Source organism: Bactrocera oleae, chromosome 6, assembly GCF_042242935.1.
Source record: "Bactrocera oleae isolate idBacOlea1 chromosome 6, idBacOlea1, whole genome shotgun sequence".
In the NCBI taxonomy this organism is placed as follows: domain Eukaryota; kingdom Metazoa; phylum Arthropoda; class Insecta; order Diptera; family Tephritidae; genus Bactrocera; species Bactrocera oleae.
Genome location: NC_091540.1, coordinates 27,886,381 through 27,909,288, shown reverse-complemented (window position 1 = coordinate 27,909,288; position 22,908 = coordinate 27,886,381). Strand labels below are relative to the sequence as shown.

Sequence of the window (22,908 nt, the reverse complement as noted above, 5' to 3'; positions counted from 1 at the left end):
CTCGTTGGGGAACCTAAACTATACATTTACCATAAATTGCACAGCCAATGTGATCAATAAGGACTTCATAGGAATCTCTGATGAAATCCTTTATCTCAGAAACTACTTGACCAATTTTAAGCAAACTTGGTTAACTTTTTACCGAAAATTTCGGTAACTATGTAAGATATCTTAGCAAAACTAATTGGACGTATGATACTAGATATATGTATGTAGGTATTATTCTGAATATGTGTGAAAACGTTCCATGAATTACCCATGCTTCTGTACACTTTATATAGAGTATTTTAGCTGACCTTATGCCAAATATTTGTGTAAGTTATCTTCATAAAATTGGTTGTTGCTCTCGAAAATACTTCGAGTTGTGCGAAAAGATATAGCAATCAGCCCAGACCTTACCTTTAACTGTTTAAGTTGATCAATATGTATGAATTCAATTAATTAGTTTTTTCTTTTTTGTTTTAAAATTTTACTTACCAATTAGCTGTCGTAAGCAGAATTCGTTTATTCACAAATAAAGATAAAGTTTTAATAAGATGCCAGGAAAGCAAACACTACATTAAAAAACAATATAAAATATATTAAGAATAACTAATTTCTTTATGTAGATAAATATTTGAAAACATTTACAATTGATTATTTGTTATATTTCTTGCGACAATCCAGATTTTCTTTTTCTGCAGAAAAGCCACTTTTTGCAGCAAAAACAATACATAATTACTGAAAATCTAAGCTTTTTTTGATACTTCATTATATTTTTTATGCCAATCCAGATTTTGTTTGACTACAGAGTCGCCACTTTTTGCAGCTTGTTTACCACTATAAACCATAATGCAGCAACCCAATACCGTAAGCGCTATCATTATATTTGCCACCCGAATTCGGATCCTATTACGAGAACGCTCCATTACATCATAACTATAAATAAAAATTAATGTATTAATTGATTACTTCATTAATATCACAAATATATAGAAATTGTTTCCATGCATTCTACATTATACATATTTGAATTGACGGAAAACATCTGCTGCAAACCTGGTAAACGATATAAGCTGTAAAAATGAGTTAAACAGGTAAAATATTATAGATGCCGTTAAAACGCTCGGTTCTTCGCAATCAAACTATTGGTCATAATGGAATAATGTCTGTAGTGACGGAGGAGCGCATTATTGAATTTCAATGAAGATTATTCTTTTCGTTTCATTTTACAAATTCTTGAACAATTTCAGTAAAATCAAGTATGTTGTCTCCATTCTAAAGAACTCTGAGAACAGAGGTCATAGGCAAGGCTCTAAAATTAATTGCCAGAACATCATAGCAGATGAATTAGAATAAGATTTTTCGGTAATGTAGTAAATACAGTTTGCACTGCTAATTTTATGCTGGCTGACGCCCTTGCATGAAAGTATTAAAAAGTTCGCTTTGAAAGTTTGCATTTTCAAACATAAAAATGTGCAAAACAATTCCTTTTAGTACTCACACTGAGGAGATAGATAGAAAAATAATCGATTTCTGTTAGAACGGCACAAAAAGAGAATGTAACGTGTAAAAATACGAATTTATTAATTGCGAATAACCTTAAAGTCAAACGGATTATTTCAAAAGTGATCTATTCTTGGCCTATCCTATAAAATTAAAAAAAAAATCCACAAATGTAATAAACAACAGAGATCCTTTTGCGAACTTTCAATTTTGATAAAGGTGCCAGATTTGCTTTTTCGAACTGGTTGCATCATGTATACTGTGCACTTTGTATTACAGAAAAAACCTTATGTCGCAGCAACTTAATATAAAGAACCCCAGTGATAAAGAAATGCGGAAGTGGCTAGTGATAAACTATATTACTATTTTAGACATTACTGAAACGCTGCTTTCTAAAATAATCCAAAAAACTCTTGGCAAAATTACAACTTTCACAAACTCCCGTACTGTCAGTAACAACTGATCCAAAATCCTTACACAAATCATTATCTTAGGGTCAAGATTTAAATGGAAACTCGCTTATCCAAGGATTTTCGAAATGAACTAAATATATGTTACATTAAATCAGTTGCGCTATATCAGTTAATTAATCGACTGCTGTTATAAAATTATATAAAATAAGAAAGCGTTAACTTATAAGAATTTGATTATTATCGGTCAGTTTGTATGGTAGCTATATACTTTAGTGGCCCAATCCGAAAAATTTACTCGGAAATTGTACCGTTATCTTAGAAAATAATCTAAGCCAGATTTCGTGATAACAACTTGTCAAATAAGAAAGTTTTCCATACAATATCAGACAAATGAGCACCTTCTTGGGAAAAAATAGACGTGATCAAAATTTAAGATCGATATCCCAAAAACTGAGGGATTAGCGCACGATTATACAGACGACAGACACAAAGGCGGATATGGATAAATCAACTCAGCTCGTCACGCTGATCATTTATATACAAGGGGTATGGGTCATTCCATCCAAAATTTAAATTCCAACATGTTTTTCGTATAAAATATTAAAAATGTTGTTCTTCAAATATTAATAGTCAGTGACAATTTAAAGAAAAAATAATAACAACGTAGAATCGTGAATGACATCTGAAACCCATTTGGGACACCCCAGGTAATCGGCCGGCTTTTATTGTTTGGAGCCGAGCATATGCCGTTCGAGAGAGAAAGAACAACTTAAGTTTATTTTTTTGTTTTCTATCGCGCACTAGATTTGAGCATTTTTTAGGATGTAACAGATTTTTGGTGCGAACAGGCGTGTTTCATTTGTTGTTCCCTTGACAGCGAAAAATAAAGCTATGGAAAAATTATCGAAACTCAATGTTTCAAATTATTTTCACTTAAATTTTAACATACATTTGGGAATTTGGTGTGGTCGTTCCTGCTGGTAACTCGGATTTGTCGCGTTTGCTTTTTACTAGGAGTCTTGCAAATTACACAAATGTGGACACCCTCTACCGCGCTTACCTGACAAGACTGCAATTCATCTATTGTCCAAAGAAGTTGAATATCAAAATTTTCTAACTCAACTTCATTAGTCCCTGCTCGGGCGCCAGTTAATTTTAAAGAAATTGTGTTTTCTTTTATTGAGTACAAAATAGTTTCTTAAATTTACTCTAGACTAGCAGTGCAAATTTACTCTAGATCTGCACCTTGTTCGCGCACTGCGCCGCCACTCCAGTCGAGGGGCCAAGATAGGACCTCCACGGTCCTAAGGAGCTCACACAGACAACATGACTCCCAGTCTGGCCCTGACGGAATAAGCATGCTGATGCTAAAACATCTCGGCTCGACGGGAGTAAGCTACCTCACCAAGGTCCTCAACTTGTCGATGGCCACTCTTCAAATACCCGATGTGTGGAAAGTCGGAAGAGTAGTCCCACTACTGAAGCTTGGGAAACCCGCCAACAAAGGCGAGTCTTATCGTCCAATAACTCTCCTTTCCCCTTTTCCCTTTCCTATCCGGAAAGTGCACAGCACCACCACAGCACTTAGCGTCATAAACGCCCAGATAGTTCATGGCCTGAACCAGAAGCCACCCTGCGAAGGGACGATCCTCGTAGCGTTGGACTTGTCAAAAGCTTTTGACACAGTCAATCACACAACGCTACTTGAGGACCTAGAACAATCAAAGCTCCCTCCAGGGCTGAAGCGGTGGACTATGAACTACCTGAGCGGTCGGCATTCATCCGTACTGTTTCGAGGTCAAAACTCCAAACTTAGGAAAATTAAATAGGGGGTTCCGCAGGGTGGTGTTCTCTCCCCTTTACTGTTCAACTTCTACATCTCGAAACTCCCCCAACCATCAGAGGGAATTTCCGTGACCTCGTACGCTGATGACTGCACGATATTGACGTTGGGCAAGGAATCGATAGGATGTGCTCAAAAGTAAATAGCTTCTCGCTTCTTCTCTGCAAGGAGTCTGACACTCTTCCCCACTAAATCCACAGCGACCATATTTACGAACTGGACGAAAGAGTACAGACTGGATCTAAACATTTCAGTTGATGGTACCAAAATTCCGACCGTAAACAACCCTAAAATTTTAGGCGATACATTACACAGTCTTTGCTCCTGCACTCCTCACACGACCGCGATAACTGCCAAAGTACAGAGCCGCAACAAAATCCTTAAATCAGTTGCCGGCAGCTCTTGGAGAAAAAACAAAGAAACGTTGTTGGCGACATACAAGGCAATCGGCCGGCCGGTCCTAAACTATGTAGCCCCAATATGGTCGCCTGGATGTAGTGCTACGCAGACGAAGAAGCTCCAGACCTGTCAGAACACTAACTCCGAACTATCACGGGATGCCTCTTGATATCCCCAATCGAACACCTACACAGTGAGGCCCGTATGCTTCCGGTTAAGGAACATAACGAGCTCCTCTCCAAGCAGCTTCTGCTGGGTTGTTTTCGTAGAAACCACCCCTAACGTATAAAGTATTCTAAGGAAAAGGAATTTATCGATTTCAGAATACTACGGTAGGTATGGTAGATAGGCATTTAACACTTATAATGAACAAGCAAATAATGACACACAGCGGGAACGCCGAGGTCATTACGGCTCTTAACAAGCGTGCAAGGAAGAATGCAATCCGCAATTCTATTTTGGGACGTCGTCGCCCTCTTTGCGATATTTTGTTTTCCTTTTTTTTTTTTTTTTTTCGAAGGACTTGTCTTCTGCATTAGGTGCCAGAAGCTCAAGACGAATTAGCGTTACGATTTTGCGCAAACATTTGCCAAGGGTAACTTAGTAAGACCAGCAATACCCCGGTACACATTTTCCCAGCCCTATCTTAAGAAGCTCCCACCAAGTATGAATATTAGACCAACTGTGATGGACGTCGATTTCGGTTCTTCCATTTATCGAAGTCGCCCAGCGCATCAGAACAATATTCATTTCATAAACCAAACAACGACCAATCTCAGCCTCACGTCTTTTTGACACAGCATCAACACACACAACCTCACCATCTAGTATTTAAACGTTCTCGTGGTCAGTCTGGTTCCTTTCAAAAACCAAACTCAAAGGTTCAAAAGGTTAATTATATATTATAAATATAATATAAGAAGTTCCGATTTTGACGAATCCGATATTTGCGATGACCATTACAGTCCTCATTCGCATATTGACAGTTGCCACCGCGGCAACTCAAGTAAAACACGCGCCTCTATTGTTAATTTAGAAAGTGAAATTAATCATTTAAACTACAATAGAATCGCTACAACCATTCGTCATAACAAAAACAAAGTGGCCAGGAGCTAAACTACTAATCGATACAGGGACTTCGAACATTTTTATCAAAAATCTTCCATTTCTTAACAAAATTGGGGTAATGGGAAACTCATTTACATTAAAATCAAGAAATGGGATTAATCTTATAAAAAAAATTGTTTGATCGATGTCTTTAATCACAAAACGACGTTTTATTTCCTTACGAATATACATTCGTAATTCGATGGTTTAATCGGCTACTATTTCCTTAAAGATATTAATGCGAAAATTAATATCGAAGCTGGAAATTTACGACATCACAGTGGTGAAACCAAACTTCAGCATCTCTGTTGTACTGAAATTAATTCGACCACAATAGAAGCAGATTCTGTCCCATCCACTATTAAAGCATTTATTTAATAGGCCTTTTGAGTTGATTACTGATGCTTCATTGAATTCGTTAGGAGCTGTAGTCTCAAAATAATAGGCCTATTTCGATGATTTCGCTTACGCTTTCCAAAACTGAGCAAAACTACGCAACAAATGAGCCCGATTTGCTTGCCATAGTTTGGGCGCTGAAGACCCTACGGCATTATCTTTATGGTATTAAAAATATTCAAATTTTCATAGATCACCAGCACCTGATATTCTCTATTTCAGAAAAAAATTCCAATTCAAAAATAAAGAGAGGGCGTGCATTCATAGAGGAATTTGCGCCTACATTTTATTTTAAGTCAGGGAAGGAGAATAAGGTAGCGCATAGCGAAGTCTTTTACCTACTTCATACAAACAACAAAGTACCCCGTCAATCAATTTAAAAACCAACTACTATTAACAAATGATGCATCGTTAAACAAAAGTACAAAAATTGTATTCCAAAAATGCGTTCGTCATACAATTTTTTATGATAAGCCGGAAAATTTAATACAATGTCTAAAAAATGTAATTAATCCAAGTACCACTAATGCAATTCACTGTGATCGGACAATCCTACGGGTAATACAAAACCGCCTAGTTTCTGTTTTTCGTAGTATAAAATTTAGACATACCGAAATATTCGTGATTGACTGAATCAATAAAACTGGTCAACTTGAAACGCTCATACAGAGCATAACAATTTTTTATGATAAGCCGGAAAATTTAATACAATGTCTAAAAAATGTAATTAATCCAAGTACCACTAATGCAATTCACTGTGATCGGACAATCCTACGGGTAATACAAAACCGCCTAGTTTCTGTTTTTCGTAGTATAAAATTTAGACATACCGAAATATTCGTGATTGACTGAATCAATAAAACTGGTCAACTTGAAACGCTCATACAGAGCATAACCGAGCGCATCGCTGCTTACAAGAAAATTTCAAACAAATAATACCCATTATTTTTTCCCGAATATAAAAAAATCGTTAAAATCCATAATTTCGAATTGCAAAATTTGTTTAGAGAATAAATATCAGCGTATACCGTTCCAACCTCGAAATCGGTGAAACTCCTATTTTTTTTCTTACATATCGATATTTTTTTTTTACTAATAAGCAGCACTTTCTAACATGTATCGATAAATCGGTTGTTAAACCTATTTCTTCACCATCCACGGTAGACATTACAGAAGCGCCACTCGAAATATTTTAGATATTTAATACCACTAAAATAATTATTTCAGATAACAAAGGAGCTTTTCATTCTATGACAATAAAAAGTTTCCTCAATTTAACAATTTTTATTACGACGTCACACAGTGAAAGTAATGAGTAAGTTGAAAGATTCCATGCAACGTTAATGAAAATAGCCCATTGATTGGTTACAGGCTCTTGTTATATTAACGACTGTGTGATCCACAATTTTGCTTGGGGTTTTGGGAGAGCTGCTAGATGGGTTCTGCTCATCTATTGCGGAGATTTATTTCGAAACGTTCCACTTTCGGCTGGCAGTATTTTTTTTGTGATCGTAAATGCCGGTGTCAATCGCGTGGGAAATGTACTGATGATGGCTGCCAGTGTATACTTCTAGTACTCTCCATTTCTTTATTAAGCCTGCCTGCTTGTTCTGAAGTTGGCTAATGTCTGGTGTGGTTTCCTCGCACCCATGTCTTCTAGGATACGCTTACCTCTCGAGTCGGTGTTTGGCATACCCCACTCTATGGCTTTCGAGTTTAGGTCTCCGGTGATAAATAAATGGCCCTCTATAGACCTAGCAAAGTCGCTCAAACGGTGGATCCTCTTTTATAGATTAAGGTAAATTTCATCCCTTGCGTTACGATTTAATTTCAAAGAAACATGGGTGTGGAGACTATTTTAATTTAAGCACAGGGTTTAGCTGGTTACAGCTGGTGTTATCAGAATATATAAATAAAATATTTTAATTTTAATGAATATATTTAAAAAATTTTGGATCTTATTAATTTTTGGTAAAACATATATGGAAAGGCGGTTCCTTAGAAACTACAGTACTCTAAATCCACAGAATAACTGAAAAAGGAAAATTTACAATTGTTTTATTTTACAAAATACCTAGTACCGTTATCTACAATGAAAGAATTTGCGATAAAAAGAGAGCCAAGATAATGTATAAATATCATAACAGTTGTTTTCAAGTTTCATAAATTTACTACTACTATCGATGGTTTTGGAATAACTATCGTCGCCTATCGACGGTACTCCACCTCTATTAGAGAATGCCGTCTGATTCTATAAAAAAAAGGCCTATTTGGACTACTTTGGGAATATAATACATAGAACATAATTGGCTGAAATGCTCGATCTTAAAATGGTAAATTTTCTTTTGGGTAAAAGAGGATATACCATAAACTCCTTTTTCATGTGTTTATGGGATAGCCGAACCAAGACAGAAGACTGGATTAAAAAGGTTTGGCCTTTAAGAACGAATTTATTACCGGGTAGTATGAATACCCCTCTGAATTTTTTGAATATATCAGTAAAATATTTCCGAAATTGAGCACAGAAAACTATAACAGAACTAATACAGGACCAACATTTTACGGATTGTTTGGCAGATAAGAAGATATCTTCATTGATTGAATTTATTTGAGTCGTGCAAAAATTCTTAGGAAATAAAGAATTTCCAAACTATTTCCAACAAATTGAGCAGTTCATGGTGCACTTCCAAAGACTAGGATGTGAAATGAACATCAAGATGCACTTTCTCTTAAGTCATTTAGACCATTTCCTAGAAAATTTAGGCAACTTAAGCGAAGAACAAGGAGTACGCTTTCATCAGAATATTGGGACTATGGTAGAGCGATAGTGGTCCAGGGTCGTTGGAAAGCAAATATGAAGGCCGATTATTGCTGGAGCATTCAAAACAAGACTGATGTTTTCTAAGAAAGTTTTTTTATGTTAACAGCAATATATTTTTTAATTCTAAAATTGTAGTATTGTGGCTACATATATAATATGTTCATATTTCGAAAAGTAGAGCTGCGAAAGAAATACTTACTACAGATTTGGAATCAGCTTTGCAAAGGCATACAAAATCGGGTAAAAAAAACTTCATAAAACAAAACAATTGTTTCCCAGTGTTATCAAACATAAGAAATATTTAAAAAGTATGTATTGTTTTAACATTGACTATAAATACTACTTTGAAAATTGCATAATTTAATTAGAATGATATCAGATTTGCATGCATTTGATTGCATAAAAACGTATAAAAATATAAGACTCAAAAGACTAACATGCGGCTGTGAAATCAAAGCAAGTCTCTGAGCAAAATTTTTATTCAATGCTCAGCTCTATAGGTAATCTCGCCTCTGTTAAAATTTTTCCTTCCGAGCTAGCTGTTTTAAAATCCACCCATCGTCATTTGTTAGATTTGGACATTTTACACGCTTGTCACACCTATATAAATCTGCGTTCTCTCCTTATACTATGTTAGATGGCGTTCACATGGGGATTATTTTGTCGCTTTTTATCGGCAAATTCTCCATTAGTGTCGCTCTGTGCGTTGACACGAGCGAAAAGAGTCCAGCAACTCCAGTCGAGTTTTTTTGTCATTTTTGTCATTCATTTTAGATCGTATTCATAGTTCATTTGTATGTTGGTTGTTGTTGTTTTTGTAGCGGCAGAATTTTGTCGAGTTGACAGTCCTTGGCCGGAAAACATCCCAACATATCTTATAGTAATAAGTGTCTCACAATTCCAGAGGCTCCCCTAATAACTTAACAGCATCCGTTAAAAATTTTGTGGTTATTCCACCTAAAAAATCTATATTTATTTCTAGACTTGCCAAATTACTAAATTACCGAAAGCAACCTCGGATATAAAAAAAAAAAACTGATTGGTAGAAACTCTCTGAGCATTTATTATAAAACTGTTAGAGGTCAAAATTTAACCGATTTGTTTTTAAACAGTTCCAATTTTAAATTTCATATAACTGGATTTACAGAAACGTGGTTAAAACCTCACATTTTTGATAGTGAGATTTTTAATAGCGAATTTCATAAAATTGAGATGTGATCGATTAAGCAGTATCGGAGGAGTTATTCTATTTGCCGTATTTGACTCATTTGATTCTAAATGTATTAAAGTTTGCGTTAATAGTTGCTTTATTTATTTAACCCTATCTTATATATCACCCCATTCGGACTTATCAGTATATATGCAGCATGCTTCTTTAATAAATAGTGCTATCTCGATGGTAAATAATGCAGATACAATAATCAGTTTAGGTATGCCTCGTGAAAAACTCATATTTAATGAGTTTTTGGAAAAAACTTGATTCTGAACCAAATTAATTTGATTCCGATTAAATTTGGTAAATACTTAGATCTGTATATGTTGATAACTCTTCAAAGCGTTCCGTTATTCAGCGTAATACTTGTTCTACCAGAGGACTCGTATCATCATGCTTTGGAAATATGTGTCGAAATCATAGGCAATGTACGGGATAGTAATCATCAAATTTCTAGCTTCTGTACTCGGTTTAACTTTGCAAAAGCTAATTTTAAAAAATGAAATAGATAACTTTCTACGATAACTCGAGCCTTTAGATGTTTAAAAAGAATCGGTTCAGGATTTCTAAATTTCCGTCCGTCCAAATCTATCATGTAAAGTGACAATCACATTATATCCAATATGTTTGTGGAATTTTTTAAGTAACACTACTGTAATAATTTTCCTTAAACTTTTTCCTATCAACACGTGCTGTGTCCGAATACGTTAATAAACGTTTCAATTATTTCTGAAGAAGACGTCCTACTTAACTTAAATAAGTTAAAACCATCTTTAATTAGGGAACATAAGCATACGGATGTTATATACACACTTCAGCAAAGCTTTCGATAAAGTAAATCCCTCGATTCTCATACATAAACTTGATCTTCTGGGCTTTCAGCCAAGATTTCTTCAATTGGTAGCTTCTTATCTTTGTTAAAGAACACAATGAGTGATATTTGAGGATACTCTTTCAGATAAAATAAATGTCTCTTCTGGTGTTCCGAAAGGTAGTCATCTTGGCCCGATTCTGTTTTTGTTGTTTATTAACGATATCTCTTCTGTAATAGAGTTCTCAAAAATTTTATTATACGCCGACGACGTAAAGCTTTTTAAATCATACACTTCAACTGATGAAAGGTTTCTGTTGCAAACAGACCTAAATAATTTAGTTGCATGGTGTGATAGAAATGATTTGCCATAAATGTAAGACTATGTGCTTTTACCGTATATCTGATTACCCCTCACCATAGTTCAGAGCAAGTTTTTTAACTATGTTGATTTGAGAGTTAATATGGACCGTAAGCTTAATTTTAGTCATCCGTATATTACTAAAACATTTTTTCCCAAGAAGGATCCCACTTGGACAGCTTAAGACGCTGGTCCGTTGTGATACCTACAAAAACTCCTATAATCTGGATCAAAAGACATTTACAAGTCGACGAGACGCTTTGTGCTTACAACAAACTTGTTAAGACGGCCAATATCCATTTCGGCTAAGTATTCAGGTCCGCCAAAAGTGTGATTGCCGAGATATTTCTATCTCAGCCTAGCGAAAGCCGGACATTGGAGGAGAAAGTGCCGGGATGATTCCACCTCGCCCTCCTCCATGCAACTTTGGCAACTAGCATCGGGTAGTACTCTAAGCCGTACCGCATGAGTGCCCATTGGACAGTGTCCAGTGAGAACTCCTACCATAGCGGCGAGATGCACTTTGCTCAGGGCGAGAAGTTCCCCCGAACTCTTGCGCTCCACTCTTGGCCAGTAGGATCTCGCAGTCGCACAAGAGTTGGTCGTCGACCAGCGTCTGCTGAGTGCACGCGAGGTCAATTGATCCAACGTTAGAGCGCAAGACGCTAACGGAGATCCAACCCGATCCCACTCCGATGTGAGCGGGGCAAGGGTGCCCCCTGGCTAGCTCATCGGCTTTGCAGTTTCCAGCGATTCCGCTGTGACCAGGCACCCAAACGAGTCGGATGTTGAAATAGCCAGCCGCTATCTCTAGTGAGGACAGACACTCCTTGACTAGCATTGATTGCACTAGTATTGCCGCCCTACTATCGGAGTGGATGCTCACTTCTACAAACGAGGCTGCACTATGCAGCAGTACTTCTACCGCCACCTTGATAGTAGCCACTTCCACCTGAAAAACACTACAGTGGTCCGGTAGCCTGAAGCTAAGACTGACGGAGAGCTCCTTGCAGAAAACCCCTCCTCCAACCTTTCCTCCTAGCCCCGATCCATTCGTGAAAAAGCTAACCGCGTCTCTTCTCCAGCGGCTTCTTCCCATCCACATGTCCCTCGTTGGAATATGAGCGGAGAAGGAGCCGCCTCGAGTGACCTCAGTGATCTATATTTTCCGGAATGCAGCTAAAGGAGAAAAGAATTACGGAGTGTCCTTGTTCGGACCTCCTCATAAGCCCAGCTTCCCTGAGCCTTAGAGCACACTTCGCAGCAATGCACCTACCGGTAATGTCCACAGGTGCTATGTTTACAATAGCATTAAGAGCTATTGTAGGTGTGGTCCGCAGTGCACCGGGGATTCCGATGAGCGCCGCTCTTTGGACCCGCTCAAGCTTTTTAGCCAGTGTGGACCTTTCGAGCGCTCTCTACCAGACGAACACACCATAGAACATTATTGGCTTAACTACGGTTTCGTAGAGCCAGAACACCACCTTAGATGAGAGTCCCCACCTTTTCCCTATAGCCCCTTTGCAGCAGTATAAGGCAACTGATGCCTTCTTAACTCTCTCCTCAATGTTGTTTGGAATCTAGGGTAAGTCTACCTCCATACACTAGTCGTTTAAAACTTATAAATCTACCTACACTCTAGTCGTAGAGAAATGCTTGGCATAATATTCTTAGGGAAAATCTTGAATGAAACAGTTTGCAGTTCCTTTATCCTATCTGCAATTAAATTTAATGTAGTTGTTGTTGTTGTAGCGGCAGAATTTTGTAGAATTGACAGTCCTTGGCCGGAAAAAATCCGGGTACGTTCCGGTTACGTAGACCCGACTGTTATGGGAAAGGAAAATTATATCCCGGTTCGCTTTTCGAGGCAGTTTAGACCCTTACTGTTAAAATCCTGTAGATCAAATTTCGAACTAAACGAACCATTCCGCCGTATATGTCACGATTTTTATTCTCATTCCTGCACATTTGATTTATCTGACTCACTTTTCAAATTAAAGGCTATATTGTTTTCTCTTAATAAATAAAAACGTAACAATTTATTATATCGTAACTATAAATCTTAGCTGTTGAAATTTTTGTTTATGTAGCTGAGCAGTTCCAGATCTCCACGCTTAAAAAACATTCGTGCCTTTTCTGACCCTGCTAAGTCCGCACGTATGTGGATTGTGCCCCTTGCGTCGGTTGGGCGGGAAGAGGGTAATCGTTGGGTTGTTATTATTATTATATTATACATACCGACTTTACAGTTTGTTCAGCAATAAGAGAGAAATCGATTTTTTTAGTCTGTTTTAAATGAAATATTTAAAATCCTTGTGGCTAGAGTTCAAAATATTTGCGTAAGACAAAAATATTATCTTATTTTTCCCTACTTAGATAACACATTACAATACAAAAAGCAATACTTCGGTATTCGAAATTCCACAAATATCTGATAAAAAAAAATTACAATTATCTGCCGTATCTAAAACCGATATTTTTTTAATATAGCCGATCCATGCATGCATATGTAAATGCGCATAGTTCTCAATCCGCAAGGACAAACAGATTTCGGACCGACGAAATTTAATTCGTTTCGTCATCCTGATCATTTTGATATATTATATCGATCTACTACTTATATAAATCCATATTGGTTTCAGATGTTACAGACAATGTGTAAGTGTTCAAATCTACTTGCTATCTTGTGATAGTATGTACATTATATAGCATTGTCATACTTATCGTGGGTCGAATTTAAAAAAAAATCATTAGTTATATTACTGTTTTTTGTTCAAAACGTTATGTACATTAAGATAGACTTAAATACAACAATGTATGTGAACCAATCTGAATAGAATGTATTCTTTAGAAATTGTTTGCTTACATGTCTAGAATATGGTAGTAAAGTTATTTTTAAAAATTTGAAGTCGTTTTAAAAATACAGCAGTTAGAAGGAGCTGTTCGGAGCGCTGAGTGGACAGACTTGAAACTTTGAGAGGGTCATCCCGTGTGACGGCCGTTTTTTTTAAAAGGTTTTTTCGGAATTTTTTACAGCGTAATGAAAAAACACAAAGCTTCCAAATTTTTACTATATATTTATTAAGCCTTTAACGATAAATTTTTTTGAGTAAAAATATTTTGTTAATTGCGAGATTTATCGCTCCAATGGCACTCATGTAGAAAAAGGTAGACAAACGGCGTCCATGGCTACCGCTGAACTAGGATCTTTTACAAAACTTGAAATTTAAATTTTGTAAATGCTGTTAAGCACAACTTTTTTATGAAAAAAAAGCACGGTTCAATATTTAAAAAAAATCCTAGTTTGGGCGATAGCCACATGTGTGATGAATCTACCATTAAAATTTTTAAACAATCGATTGAACCGTTTTTGAAAAATCGTGGACGTCAATTTAAAATATATAGTTAAGTAAAGACCTTACTTTCTCACTCCTGTAACTTTCCAATTACACTAAATTTCTGTAAAATACTTTAGTAACACATTCTATGAATGCTTTAAATTGGAATTATTAAAAACAAAATCTTCTTTTTGAAACTGTCACACGGGATGACCTCCTTAAACGTGTTTTTCTTCAAACTGTGTTTTTCAAACTTTCACCCACCGTTGTTTACCAAAAGTTCAATTATTGGTATATTCATTTGATAATAGTCCGTGCATTTAGACTTACATATATAAACGCCGCTATTTTTTTGTCGGAATCGTGGAGGAAATGCGAGCCCTATTTTTTTTTGGGTCTTCGGAACGCTGAAACTAATGTTCTACACAATATATTGTAGCTTTTTTGACTTTTTTAACTTTCATTTTGGGGAAATCTTAAGAAATATAAGAGGATAACGTGTAACAATTTTTGTGGTATTGATACAGAAACAGTGTCATTAATATTTTATCATCCAAAATTTAATATTATATTAGTTTCCCCTGCCATAAGTTTGGCAAAGTTGTGCGAAATTTTGATATTTAAATTTCTTCATAACCTTTTTCATGTTCGTATTTTATAAACAATGCGCGTGAGTTACATATTATAATAATTCACCACATATATTTTTTATAGTCACATATTATAATAACTCACTATATAATATATTGTAACGTTAACGTAACTTTTCTTCAGTACATAACTTTTCTCTCTCATTTATGATATTCTTTACTATAACTTTCAAATAACCTCTGGAAATGAAGTACTCTCATTTAAATTCTTCTTACCGTTGCATATTTTAATTTGTCCTTCAATTCATTCTTGTGTTGGACATATAAGCGAAAAGTTCCATGTAATATATTTAAACTAGTGTACATATTTTTATAATATAAATATATATATATAAGTACAGTAAAATTGTGTTTTTCTTAAATATATAACTGGCGCAGTCGAAAAAAAGAATCAAAACACAAATATTTATTATAAATTACCTGAAGTTAAATCAAAATAAGGTTTCTATATAATTTCTTTAGTCGTTTTGCTGAAGTAAGAAGAAATTTACAATAAAGTCGATAAAATACGCATAGCAACAAAAACAATAATAGATTTGAGTTGAGCTAAATAACATTATACCATGGCAAGGCAACTGTCTTTGAGTGACATCATTAAAGATGCTCAATCAATTCAAATATTTAAAGGCGATAACTCATATGCATTGTCATCGTTTATAAGAGAAGTGGAGGCAATACAAGCTTTAGTGGGAGAGAAGTTTGCTCTATATATATATATATTTTACGAACGCTGGGAGAAAAACGAGCGTTAATAAAAAACTTCGGAGTAAAAGAGTCGTATGACGAACTCTTTAAATGTGCACACACAATCACCAACATTTGTTGTAAAATCAACGAAAAATTTGAATTCGACGATGAGAAGCCTAAGGTGTATGAACCACAACGTATTGATAAGTTTATTTTACGTGCTTTTTTAAATAATATTGACATTAACCGAGCTTCAGTCATTATAAATTCCAAAGTAACAATTAGAGATGGCTTTCAGATATTAGAAGAAAATGGTTTAGTTCGCAATGAAAATAATACAAATTTAAGAGATTCTAATAAAAGTAAGTAGTAATCAATATAATCAATATTTGCCATCATATTGCAAATATATATATCAAAATATTTAGACCGATTACTTGTGAGACAGACATCATAATCGTGCAACAAGACATAAATACCCTCAGTGACTGGTGTCGAGTGAACAAGCTGGATCTCAACGTAAACAAATGTGCGGCCGTATCTTTCGTTCGCTCACACTCACCGATCCGCACGAGCTACAAACTTGATGGGCTTGAGATTGCTGAGGTCGAGAACATAAAAGACTTAGGTATCATTGTTGATAATAAGCTCACCTTCTCACACCACGCAGACAAAATTACATCAAAGGCGTTCAAAGCCCTTGGATTTATACTGAGGAGTGGTAAAGATTTCAAAAACCCTTTGACACTCATTAGACTATTCAAGTCACTTGTACTACCAATTTTGGAATATGGTTCGGTAATCTGGTCTCCCTACACTAACACGACAATCGATAAAGTTGAAAAGGTGCAGCGTAAATTCTGTAAGTCACTGGCCTATAAACTATCTTCATCAAGTCACATCTGCTCTACTGATGAGGTCTACCAGTGCTACTGTATAAACAAACTCCTCGTCGACAGGTCGCTGACTTCTGCTTTTTCTACAAAGTAGTCAATAACATCACTGATGCTCATGAGATCCTAAACAGTTTTGAACTCGCCCCTGCTGGTCTAAGCCTGAGGCGAAATAGATTACTAAAAACATCGAAATCCAAGAAAAATTATGTTATCCATGGTCCTCAGAATAGACTGGCTAATTTAGTAAATTCACTTAAAGGTGAAATTGAGACACCTGCTCGTCTGAATTACATCTAAATCAAGTCTGAATTACATATTAACTTACAATTATTTAAATATTTTCCAGATATTACACTAATATACCCTAGCTACTTTTGTATACTACTTTAATTCTTTATTATATCTATGTATATTGCCGATTGGCGTTTATAAATAAAATCAAGTTTATAATAAGCAATCTAATTCACAGTCCTTTAATAACCAAAATACGAGTAGACATACAAATTTTCGGAGGTTTTCTAACTCTTATAATAATAATTATTTTCCAAACCAACCTATACATACGAAAAATAGTGGTAATCACCGTATTCAATATCCCTACAACAACAATGCCGTGAATAATATGTCACCAGATGCACAGTGCGGTTTTTGGGTTCGTGAAATGATGATAATTGAATTTTTTTTTACAATAGCCTCAAGAAATCATTACCATTAGTAGAATTAACTATAGAAAGCGATAAAAATATTAGCATTGATAGATACTGGTGCAACTACATCGCTACTCGACATAAATAAATTACAAAGATATAATAATATGTCACCAGAAGCACAGTGCGGTTTTTGGGTTCGTGATAATGATGATAATTGAAATTTTTTTTACAATAGCCTCAAGAAATCATTACTATTAGTAGAATTAACTATAGAAAGCGATAAAAAATATTAGCATTGATAGATACTGGTGCAACTACATCGCTACTCGACATAAATAAATTACAAAAATATAAAAGAATACCACTTATGCAAAACATTTGTCTTACTTCATTAAATAACGGCACTTCTATTAAACAATAATTAATCACAAATGTTCCTTTAGAATTTAATGAAAATGCAACTATGACTTGGAAACTAGTAGATTTCAAGGGTACATATTTGAATGAAATTATTGGACAGAATAGGTATATTGACTCCAATGCGTAGCGTTATAGACATGTACAATCGAAAGGTAACGTTTAATGCTAATGAAGTAAATTTTTATCAGGCAAATCTGTTAATTTTCAGTGAAATTCATAGTTTAGAAGAAATCATTGTTGATAAGCAAGCCCCTGACAGATTATTTCGCAATTTAAACAAAGAAGAAAAAGTTTAAAAAAATTCTTAGCATCTATAAAGATCTTATTTACGTAGAAGGACAAAATCTAACAAATACTAGTATAATAGAACATGAAATTAAAACTGTATTAGATAGACCGGTATATTCGAAAATATATCGTTATCCTCAAATACACGAACAAGAAATATGTAGAAAAATTGATGATATGCTTAAGCAAGGTAATATTCGAGAAAGCAATTCGCCATATAATGGTCCCTTATGGGTTGTTCCAAAAAAGTTATACAGTTCAGGTGAAAAGAAATGGAGGATTGTTAACGGGACTTAAATAATATAACCGTAGATGACAAATTTCCTATACCAAATATAGAAAATATTTTGGATAAGCTAGGCCGAGTGCAATATTTCACTACAATCGATTTGGCAAAAGGGTTTCACCAAATTCTTGTTAAACAAGAAGACCGGATGAAAACTGCCTTCTCCACTCCATACGGACATTTTTAGTTCAACCGAAAACCTTAGGGCTAAAAAATGCGCCTGCCACATTTCAAAGACTCATTAACACTCTATTAAAAAACCCAATTAATAAAATATGTGTTGTCTTCATGAACCAAATTTAAAGATTCAAATCAATAAATGTAAGTTATTTGCAAAAGAAATACTTTATACTTAGGGCATATCTTAACAGCTGAAGGCGTTAAGTCAAATACTACTAAGTAGATCAAATTTTAAAATTAGAGCTGCCTAAATCTATGAAACAGATTAAATCGTTTCTTAGTTTAACCGGTTACTACCGGAAATTTATGAAAGATTTCTCAACGGTAGCTTACCCCATGATAAAATGCTTGGAAAAGGGGGATAAATTAAACATAAACGATTCAAATTATATAAACTCGTTCGAAAAACTTAAAAAAATAATTACAGAATATTAATTATTTATTTATTTATACAATAAGAGAATGGTGAATCGTGTAAAAAAAAAAAAATTATTTAATGCGAATAGCCTTAAAGTCAAACGGATTATTCCAAAAGTGATAGCTTTAGTGCACTTGACGCAATCTCTTTCTACTATATCGTATAAAATTAAAAACAAAAATCCACAAATATAATAAAACGATAATATTTAAATTATATGTAACATAAATAGCTTACAATAACATTTTATAGCCAACACCAGTTGGGTTTGGTGTATTTTTTTTTGCAACTACTTTTCAAATGTAGCAAGGTTTGCACGTTTTTGCGCAACAGCTACGACAGTAATGCTTTTTCGAACTTTCAATTTTGGCAAAGATGCTAGGTTTGCTTTTTCGAACTGGTTGCAACATGCATACTGCGCAGTTTGTATTACTGCAAACGCTCATGATTTCAAAATTTACCGTTCTCACGACAGTCGGATCTACGTAACCGGAACGGACCCGGATTTTTATCCGACCAAGGACTGTCAACTCGGCAGAATTCTGCCGCTACAACAACAACATGATTTCAAAATTGTCGTAACCTTATATTCTATGAGCGGTAAATATTCAGAACAGCGGTTTTTCTGAAAAATTTTTAAATTTACTGGAAAATGTGTATATATATGTGTGTTTTTAAATATGAACAATTTTTTTAAGATAAGGTCAGGTAGTGTGAATTTTAAAAATATGGCAAGGCAGGGTACTGCTACAAAAGTGTATAGTTTAAGTCCCCAACAAAGGAGGACGCGAAAATGATAATTTTTAATGAATCGTTCTTCATTGGGGGACCTAAACTATACATTTACCAAAATCCAAACTAACTCCATTTTCAAAGAGCCTAAAAAACTTGTACAGTTTGCGTTAATTGACATTACAAGCAAAATTAATACTTTGTGTATGCACCTTCGGCCGCTATCAATCAAACTTTTATTCGGGTCATGCCACCATTTACATTGAGTTTAGCTGCTGACGAAGCCAAATTATTTTTTTATTCTACTTCCTTTTCAAAATTCCTCCACGATTCTGAAGGCTGTTTTATGGTCTTAGGTGTAATAGGAGACCTAAGACCATGAAACAGCCTTCTCCATTATTGACAGTGTTATTTAAATTTTTATCTTTCAGCGCTTAGCCCTCCGTACGCCATACCACGGCAATCAAAAGATCCGAATAAATTATATTTGGACTCATCTGTAAAAAATACAGAATCCCAATTGTCGTTACCACGATGAATATACTCTGTAGAATGTAAACGTTTTGCAATATTTCTATTCGATAAGTGCGGCTTCTTTCGTGGTGTATACGCCCTAAAATCGGGTGAAAGCAAGAAGTTGAAACAGTTTGAGGATGGAATTTTGCCAGCTTCCTCCAACTGCTTGCCGATAACAACAGCGGATATTTTAGTAGGATATTCACCAGGCCTTTTGAATTTAGCAGATAATAAGTGACAATATTGCCTATTTCGCTTATTTCACCATTTTTTTCTTAAAAAACTACAACAGCACAAAAGAAATTCGCTTATAAAAAAATACAGTTTGACGATACGCAACTAACAAATAAAGAAAACAGTACATTCTAGCTAGCTGCAGTTATAGCGTTGCCAACGTAAGGTAGGTACAAGTGTTTTTTTTTGGCTACTTAGAAGTGGGGTATTTCAATTTTTCGCAATGGTTAATGTATAGAATTCACATATATGTACATAGTTACTTTTGGGTATAGCTTAGAAGTTGAAATAGTTCAGGAGAAAAGGTATTTCAAAGTCAAAACATATTCCTGTGCAAGTCTTTTTTAGTTCACTGTATGTACTTATTAAGTGGATCTTATATGCTTATAATCTCACATATCCACTTCGGCTGTTTTTTGCGAATAACATCAAATTTCACACAAATATGGTGAGTCTAGGCAAAGAACCTATAAGCAATGATTACGTGTTAACTCAGTATAACTTATACAATCGGTAAAACATAAAAGGAAACTTTAGTACACCATCCCACGATTTCACGGTAAAAATAGGTATGGTTGAATAGAGGAGATTCTCCAGATTAAGAATATATGCAATTATACACAATAACAAAGGGGTATACACAATAATAAGTGTTGCTACATCATTTGGTTAGGTTTCCTTTCTGCAGCGGCCTTCCGCCGCGCTTTAAAAACATAACCCTGGCCGATTGAACACCGTGGTGGTCATTATTCCTTTCGCGCTTTAAAAACATAACCCTGGCCGATTGAACACCGGGGTGGTCATTATTCCTTTCGCGTACTACTTCTTTCTGCACTGGCGCCCTTCGGCCGCACTTCAAAAATATAACCCAGGCCGATCCAATACCATGATTTATTAAGAAAAGGGAACGAAAGGATTATGGTTCATGCATTTGGTGTATAATCGTTTTTTATTCATTTTGATTCGTTTATTATTTGTCCAAATGGAACCCTTTTGCTATTGTGCATAGAACGAATATTGTAAAAAAATAAAATGCTTAATTAAAGCAAATATTAAAATAGCTATATGAAATTTATATGTTAAAAGAATGTAGTAAACTGTTAGTGTATAATAAGTGCATAATATAAAATAAAAATTAACTATAAATCGAGAAATTGCAAGATAAAATTTGTAAAATTTTCAACTTAAAAAGCAAATATCTCGAAAACTATACGTTTCCGGCGGTATAATTATATATGTATATTCATAATCTGAAGAACCAATCTATTAAACCATATCCCTTTTAACCCTGAAATCGTGGAATGATTTACTAAAGTCGACCATAACATAATGCTATTATTAAAAAAAAGTTTTTAAATTGTCATTAACTTATAAAGATTTTCTAGGGTAAATTTTAGTACAGCATCCACCGAATTCGGGGCTAAAATGTGTATGCACGGATAGAGTAGGTTTTCCAGATTCAGAAAATATATTTATATAGCTGCGACTATATCGAAATCTAATCTAATCTAACTTTTATATCGACTAACACTTCACTAATTAGTTTCCACACATTTATTTTATATTAAATAGTGCAAAAATAATTTTTATTCAACATTTAACTTTTGTTCCATTATTTTTATTCACACATTAACAAAAGAGCTGCATTGTAACAAATAATCAGTGTTATCTTATCTAAATATTTTATAAAGTAACCAAAAGGAATAAATAAAACAAATAATATCCCAATGGCAGGAAATAAATTACACATTATTAGCTTTTCGCGTAGAATTCCTTGGGGCATTGGCGGCCTTCAGCCGCCCTTAAAAAAATAACCCTGGTCGAGGGTGTCTTCCTGGTAACACCGGGGTGTCTTCAGTTCTTTCGCGTAGAACTCCTTTTTTCGTTAGCGCCCTTCGGCAGCGCGTCAAAAAATATAACCCTGGTCGGAGTTTACCAGGTAAAAGGAAATTCTGAAAGAGTTTGTGTTACTCATCACACGATTATGAATTTTGTATTGACAGCATAATCCTTTTATATTTAGATTGATTAATTTGCGAAATATGGTAACACTTATTTTTTGTTTGCTTATTTTATTATTGTTTTAATAAATGGATTTGAACCAAAGTTAATTATTGAATATAAATTAGTTTTGCACTATTCAATACAAAACAAATATGTAAAAACGAATAAGTGAAGTGTTAGTGCACGTAAAAGTTAAAAATATAAAGGTAAAATTCATTACTCATTCATTGTATATATTCTATTTATATATTAAGTGTACATTAGGCAGAGAAAGTCTGCGTACAAGGTACCAAGAAAAATAAATCGTTGGAAAAAATTATTTTATATACTTTTTTTTAACAACCAATTTATTTGATATTCATTAACGGACATCAAATATATAGTTTTATATATAGTGATTAAATTTCCGACAATAACAAATAAGCAAAGCAAAACATACCGACTAATAAAAAATCCATTAGAAAAAGTCTGCGTAAGAGTACAGAAGTCAAGCAAAGATATTCTTCCACCTAATTCTACTTAAAAATTAAAAGGAAGTCGGATAATTCCAATATTTTAAGTCGTTCGCTAGAGGTTTTGGCATGAAATATACAATATTAGATAGATAGATTAATTTTTTGAGGTATGCACCGCGACCTATGGTCTATTGTGCCCTCCCCTAAGTCATATCGACTTATCTAGCCCCAGCATGTTGATAAACTCCAATATTCTGCTGGGTGCTAGTGAAGCGATACAATCCCTGTTTTGAAACATGGATCCC

The 22,908-nt window shown here is 34.8% G+C and overlaps 1 protein-coding gene and 2 long non-coding RNA genes across 3 annotated transcripts in view; 1 reads left to right on the top strand and 2 right to left on the bottom strand.

Annotated features, from left to right (window-relative positions):
* Positions 1–577: 577 nt before the first annotated feature.
* Positions 578–22,908, bottom strand: part of LOC118680215 (UPF0389 protein CG9231) — a 30,001-nt gene continuing 7,670 nt past the window's right edge. The window contains exon 2 of the mRNA XM_036358946.2: positions 578–918. Coding sequence (XP_036214839.1) covers positions 729–918 — 190 coding nt within the window. The 3' untranslated portion in view covers positions 578–728. The remainder of the gene's footprint in view (positions 919–22,908) is intronic.
* On the bottom strand, positions 1,156–6,568 carry LOC138857863 (uncharacterized). Its single transcript, XR_011397076.1, has 2 exons — positions 1,484–6,568; positions 1,156–1,294 (listed from the first exon to the last, which is right to left on the bottom strand). It is a non-coding gene; the product is annotated as an uncharacterized lncRNA (long non-coding RNA).
* On the top strand, positions 6,797–7,530 carry LOC118680216 (uncharacterized). Its single transcript, XR_004975707.2, has 2 exons — positions 6,797–6,958; positions 7,015–7,530. It is a non-coding gene; the product is annotated as an uncharacterized lncRNA (long non-coding RNA).